The sequence below is a fragment of the Leishmania panamensis genome, assembly GCF_000755165.1.
Source record: "Leishmania panamensis strain MHOM/PA/94/PSC-1 chromosome 35 sequence".
Taxonomy (NCBI): Eukaryota; Euglenozoa; class Kinetoplastea; order Trypanosomatida; family Trypanosomatidae; genus Leishmania; species Leishmania panamensis.
The window spans coordinates 443,862-450,545 of NC_025882.1; the positions used below are offsets into that span (position 1 = coordinate 443,862).

Sequence of the window (6,684 nt, forward strand, 5' to 3'; positions counted from 1 at the left end):
ATGGCCAACATGATGGCCCTGCCAGTCGTGAACCCAGTGTTGCTCACGGTCGACGTGCTCGACGTTCTCCTGGAATCGAGACGGTCTTTGGCGGTTGTGTTGCTCTCCCTGATGAACGATGCGCTGCGTGAAGTGCAGTACCGACAGATCGAGCAGTCACACGCAGCATCACCAAGGACAAAGGTCACGACAGCTGCACGACACCCATCGTGTGAGGCTGGTGTGCTGCAGTTTTCTGCAGAGGTACTCCTGACGGCGAAGATGCTGCTCATGTCTGTGATCTCTGCGTCCGCAATGTGGCGGCAGAGAGTCTCCAAGGCAATGGAAATCCGTAAAGCAGCGCTTCCAGGCGCTGCGCCTCCCCCGCCGCCTCTGTTATCTCCGTTTAGCGTGTTGAGTGAACTGCTGGGCGAGAAGACTGAAGGCACATCACCTTTCTTAACCCTGCCGGTAGAACAGTGGATCTGGGGCAAGGAGAAGGACGCGCTCGAGCAATGGAACGACCGGCTTCTTGATCGACTTCTGATGGCCACAGATGCCGCTGGGGTGCGACTTGATGCGTACTTGAACAGCGCCAAATCGACTGCAGTGAGTAGCGGACGCAGCGTCTCGTATTTTCCCACCCTTCTCCTGCACCGGCCGTCCGACGGGCAACCGGCTGTGGAGCTGAGTCTTGCTTCTGTGTCTCGATTAAGTGACACCGTGCGGCTACCTTCGCTACCTATTCAAGAGGGTGAGGTGCACCTTCTACTGTGCCCAAGTGTCTTGGAAAATAAGACTGGTATGTTGCGGGTGCGCGGGAGCGAACTTCTCTTGGATACAACGGCGTCGCCGACTGCGGACTTTTTTCAGGCATGCGCGTCCTCGGCGTGCAGTGAAGCGCAGCTGCAGCCATCCGGTGACGCGGTTCCGTGGCTGTTTCGTCGCCGACTCACAGACCTCTCATCTACTGAGCAGGGCATCGTTGTCGCTGCGTTGAGTGATCCTGCGACAATATCTGTGGTGTTAGAAAAGAATGCCGCTATGCTTGTGCGGCTCACGTTGTGGTGCCGCGACCGCTGGCCGCCGCTATCAGACGCCTCGGCTGTGCGGCCAAGCACAGCGAACCTGTCAAATGTCATTACGAACGAGAACGGTGGTCCGAAAGCGGTTTACTCGATTGGTGATCAGGTCGAGCAGCACATCCTCTTTGAGCGTCCATTCAGTGCTGCAGTGGGGCGGTATGTACGAGAGCTGGTCACACTGAGAGGACTGAGTAAAGATGTGCTTGAGGCGTGGATGCGGCATGTATGCAGAGGTCCTGTTGCTACACCAGGTGCTGCCGTCGACAGCACTGCTCCACCACCGCATCGTGCCATGTTCGCAGCTTTGGTGAAGTTTGCAGTGCTGCACAATCGGTGGCGCCTCAATCCAGAGGTGGAGGCTCTGGAGAAGGAGTATGTCATGTAGCTGGAAAGTACAGGACAGGCTCCTCGATCGACAAGGATGGATTGTGGAAGTGGAGTCGCGCTTTTTCTCATAGCCTGACGCAACGCCGCTACCCCACACGAGCATCTCGCATGCTGACAGTGCCACTTTCCTTACTGTGTTTGGTGTGAGGAGTAGGGTTGGGCTTCTCGGTGCGGACCATGTCAGCATGGTCCCTCTCCGCTCTGTTCGCAACCTCTTCACGAGGGCACAGAGAATAACTGCACTCATCATCGACTCGGTGTGATTCCCTCTTGCCGTAATGCGGTCCGTCTTTGGGGCAGGGAGAAGGACGGACTTTGTGCCCTTTGGTGTCCGCGGCCGGGGGCACTGGCATGTGAAACGGACTTCTCCGGAAGAGGTGTGTGTGTGCGCTTGTTCACTGACTCGTTTCTTTTTCCTTGTCCCGTGCGTGTGGAGGGATGGTGGATGCACATTCACCTCTACGGTTTGTTTCCGACTTCGGTGTATGTGTTTGTGCGTGTATAGACGTGTGCTCGTCTACTGGACTACTGAATCGACTGACACGCTTCGTCGTCCTGATGTGTTCCTTCAGGCAGGATGCTTTCTTGGGTCTCAGTGTAGACGTGCTCTCGCTGCTGCAGCAATATTGCTCCACCTGATTAGTAGTGCTGGGGGTGAGTTGGTGGGGGGAGGGGTTCAGGTGCTACTTTGTCGAGAGACGGCCATAGCATAAGCACTGGGTAATGTGGTTGCTTTTCCCCATTCTCTTTTGCTTCCGCCTGATTTGGTTCGTTGAATCGTTTCGTATCACGAGAATCGCCTTTTCCTTTCTCGATTTCCTCTTCGTTTTTTAGCCTTTGTGGTGGTGCTGATGTTTACCTTTCGTCTCTCTGTGCCACGTTTTTTATTTGTTCTCGTGTTGATGTTCAGTGGGCCACTCGCAGATGGACACGGAGGTCAGGGGACAAAACACTAACGATAAACCAAATGTGCAGCACCACCTCCCTTCTTTCTTTGTGCTCTCGATTGCCTCTTGTGTGGGGCGCTTGCATATTCGCAAGGGAGGAGGTGCTTTACACACGCAGAGGCGCTAAGCCGATCTACCAGCTTCAGAAACTGCCCTATCCACATCCTGCTGCGTCATGAGCAATCTCGGCACGAACAAGTGCTACTCGAGTTTCTCAGGCCAACAGCCTTTCAGAAATCAACGCAACACGTACATTACACCGAAACGCTAATTATGAAACCTGGCAGCAAGCGAAGCAAGAGACTCCCGTTGCATCTTGCATACAGCAGGCAGAGTTTTCTGCGCGCCTGGTATATTGTCAAAATCAAACGGACGCCCTGCATACTTTACTAACCACGAGTCGGGGACGTATGAGGAAAGGCGCTTTCCCCCCCCCTCCCTCCCCCCGCCCTGCTCTGTTCTCTCGCCCGAGCAAGGCTAAAGAATGCACATGACCACTTGGTTCACCCCTAACTCTTCCGCTTCTTCCATGCTTCCTCTTTTCACTTTGTTTTCACGCGTGTGTGATTGTATAACAACGCCCCTGCATTCATTCCACCCCCACCCCCTTATTCCCCTAACACGCTACGGACACAGTTCCTTATCAGAGCAGATTTCAGCATGCGCAACTACAACAACTTCAACCGCGTGTGGAAGGCGCCGCGCCGTCCGTTCGAGAAGGAGCGCCTCGACCGCGAGATGAAGTTGTGCGGTCAGTACGGTCTGCGCTGCAAGCGTGAGATCTGGCGCGTGAACATGACGCTCTCCAAGATGCGCCGCACCGCCCGTCTTCTGCTGACGCTGCCGGAGAACCACCCCCGCCGCCTGCTGGAGGGTTCCGCCATCATGCGCCGCTGCCACGAGTATGGCTTCCTCGACGAGGAGAAGGACAAGCTTGATTACGTGCTGTCGCTGACGGTACCAGACATTCTGGAGCGCCGCCTGCAGACGATCGTCTTCAAGGCCGGTCTCGCCAAGTCTGTGCACCACGCCCGCGTCCTCATCCAGCAGCGCCACATTGCCGTCGCCAAGCAGATTGTGACGATCCCGTCCTTTATCGTGCGCGTGAGCAGCGAGCGCCACATCGCCTTCGCTGATGCCTCGCCGTTCGGCAACGGGCGCCCCGGCCGTGTCAAGCGCGTGCGCGTGAAGGCGGCCAAGCGCCACGCCGCCGGCGGTGACGACGAGTAAGATGGAAGAAGCGTACATGTTGGGTGGAGTAACGACGTGGTCAAACGCCATGCAAGTGGAAGGTGTTTGCCTCTAGAACGATGGACATTTCGTGGGACTCATGGAGACGGCCCTTCGCCTCCACAGCAGGTTCCCGTGCTGTGTGTTGTCCAGTGGGTTTCTCACTGTCGCACTTCGAGCGTTCTCACATCCTCTCGACTTCTTTTTCCTCTCGGCACTGACCAGGAATGCCTGCCACGTTTGTCAGCACCTCTTCGTTTTTGCTTTCATTTAGGGTTATCATTTCATCGTCGAACGCCCAAACAAGCGATGCACACCCACGCGCCACCGTGAGAGCAGTTATCGCTGAGGTGGTCTCAGCGATGAACTCAGTTCTCTATTGCTCCCAGCATCTCGCAGCTCCCCTCGTCCAGCTCTTGGACGGCGCGAATCCGCCGCCCAGTGTCACCGACTATGCACCGTTGCGCGTGACTGTATGGTCGGCTTTCAACAGCGAACAGCGACGGGAGCGTGTCTGACGCGACGGGGGAGTAGAGAATGCACTGTGAGTGTGCCAACGTGGAATATAGAGTCTCGATGCAGAGCCGTGGTTGGCTCTATGAAAAGCAGCCTTCCGCCTTGGGGCTTCGCATCAGGGACTGTCTCTCTTTCTCACTGCACTCTCTCTCTCTATATATGTGTGTGTGTGTGTGTGCTCGGTGCGACGCCAAAAGGACTGCAGCACAATTCACATCACATCACCCACCGTGCAGGAATTCCCTTCTACCTCCACGTTTGATATCCGTTTCACTCACCAATTCACGTCTCATCTGCTTTCACTCTGCGCTTCACTGGATACCTCCCACACTCCTCAACGTGATCACCCGCTGCATCCACCGGTACGCTGCATGTGCCACGTACCATTCACCAGTAAACTACACTCTTCACGCTCTAAGCTAGCCCATCAAAGTCTCACCTTACACAGACCCCATATCCCCTCCCCTTTCCATCTCTACCCCTTTTTCCATCCACAGCATCAGCCATGTCGTCGCGTGTGAACGTCTTACAGAGCCAGCTTCCGGCGTACAACCGGATCCACTCAGCGTACGAGAAGGAGCTGATCGCGACAGTAAAGAAGTTGACGTCCCCGGGCAAGGGCCTCCTGGCGGCAGACGAGTCGATCGGCTCGTGCTCGAAGCGGTTCGATCCCATTGGCCTGAGCAACACGGAGGAGCACCGACGTCAGTACCGCGCGCTGATGCTTGAGGCGGAAGGACTCGAGCAGTACATCAGCGGTGTCATCCTGCACGACGAGACGGTTGGACAGAAGGCGAGCAACGGCTTGTCGTTCCCGGAGTACCTCACGGCGCGCGGTGTTGTGCCCGGGATCAAAACGGACATGGGACTATGCCCGCTCCTGGAGGGCGCCGAGGGCGAGCAGATGACGGAGGGCCTCGACGGCTACGCGAAGCGCGCGTCTGCCTACTACAAGAAAGGCTGCCGCTTCTGCAAGTGGCGCAACGTGTACAAAATCCAGAACGGGACGGTTTCGGAGTCTGCAGTGCGCTTCAACGCAGAGACGCTCGCCCGCTACGCGATCCTGTCGCAGATGAACGGGCTTGTGCCGATCGTGGAGCCGGAGGTGATGATCGACGGCAAGCACGACATCGACACGTGCCAGCGCGTGTCCGAGCACGTATGGCGCGAAGTGGTGGCGGCGCTGCAGCGTCACGGCGTTGTGTGGGAGGGCTGTCTGCTTAAGCCGAACATGGTGGTGCCCGGCGCCGAGTCCGGTATGACGGCGACGCCGGAGCAGGTCGCGCACTATACAGTGATGACGCTTGCGCGCACAATGCCGGCGATGCTGCCCGGCGTTATGTTCCTCTCTGGTGGCCTGAGCGAGGTGCAGGCAAGCGAGTACCTGAACGCGATTAACAAGTGCTCACTACCGCGGCCGTTCTTCCTGAGCTTCTCGTACGCACGCGCTCTGCAATCTTCAGCGCTGAAGGCATGGGGCGGAAAAGAGTCTGGCGTTGCTGCCGGGCGCCGTGCCTTCTTGCACCGCGCTCGCATGAACTCGATGGCGCAGCTTGGCAAGTACAGGCGCGCCGACGATGACGCCTCCTCTTCGTCTCTGTACGTCAAGGGGAATACCTACTAAAACTCCTTTGTCCGTGATGGGAGGCGATGGCTGTCACCACTTGGTGTCTTTTTTTTCTTTGAGCTGAGGACAGCGAAAAATGGCTTCTCTCGCTGCTGCAATTGCATTCCATGCTGTGCGATTCGCGTGGGGACGGAGGCTATCTCAGGGCGGGTACACTGACTTTCGAGGGGGAAGCCAAAGGCTTCAAGTACGAGACTCCTCACCTTAGGCAGTGACGATTCCCGACGGTCTGTCGGCTAAGTGGGGGAATGCGGGTGCGCATGTGCGGCGATTTATCTGTGTAGGCGTTCCCAATGAAACTCCACACACACGAAGGAAGCAGCAGCGCTGTGTACTTCACCCCCCTCCTCGGCCACTATCCACAGCAAAGAAGGAAGGTATGCAGATGCGACACGAGGGAAGCACAGAACATGTATGGAAGGCTCGTGTCTCGCACACATACGCACATGAGGACACGCCACTCGGGCGTGGCAGGAAGAAAGGCAATACGGCACTTCCTCTCCACAGTGTACCCAGCAGTCTGCATCGTACTATACCGGGTAACATCTACAGAGGAGTTCTCCCTGTGTGCCTTCCTACATGTCTTTATATCGATGTGCTTCTGTCGCTGTGCATGCACAGCGCCTCTGTTCCCGTCCTCCCCCCTCCTCTCAACAGTTTTATTTCTTTTTGTTTTTCGAGCTATTTATCCAGGACCCCATGAAGGCCTACGCCGCAATCCAAAAGAGTTTACAGTCGTATTATTATTATTTTGGCGATTGCCGCTCCTTCTCCTTCACAGTTATGACTCACTGTGAAGTGACACGATGTCTCAAACAAACAATTAACTCTTCTCGCATTTTGTTGTTCCCCCAAACGTATTCTTCCTGCTGCATCACAAGTCCACAACTGCATACGCCTACAGCCACCGCCT

General features: G+C 56.3%; 3 protein-coding genes across 3 annotated transcripts in view; all 3 read left to right on the plus strand.

Annotated features, from left to right (window-relative positions):
• Window positions 1-1,449, plus strand: part of LPMP_351270 (hypothetical protein) — a gene marked incomplete at both ends in the record, with an annotated part of 2,194 nt that extends 745 nt beyond the window's left edge. The window contains one exon of the mRNA XM_010704763.1: window positions 1-1,449. Coding sequence (XP_010703065.1) covers window positions 1-1,449 — 1,449 coding nt within the window.
• A 1,609-nt stretch (window positions 1,450-3,058) lies between these two features.
• Window positions 3,059-3,628, plus strand: LPMP_351280 (40S ribosomal protein S9, putative; the record flags this gene model as incomplete). The annotated part of the gene is made up of 1 exon (XM_010704764.1): window positions 3,059-3,628. The coding sequence occupies one exon, from the start codon at window positions 3,059-3,061 to the stop codon at window positions 3,626-3,628; it is 570 nt and encodes a 189-aa protein (XP_010703066.1).
• Window positions 3,629-4,649: 1,021 nt separating this feature from the next.
• ALD (fructose-1,6-bisphosphate aldolase) lies at window positions 4,650-5,768 on the plus strand (the record flags this gene model as incomplete). Its single annotated transcript, XM_010704765.1, has 1 exon — window positions 4,650-5,768. One exon carries the CDS (start codon window positions 4,650-4,652, stop codon window positions 5,766-5,768), a length of 1,119 nt encoding a protein of 372 aa, XP_010703067.1.
• Between the last annotated feature and the right edge of the window lie 916 nt (window positions 5,769-6,684).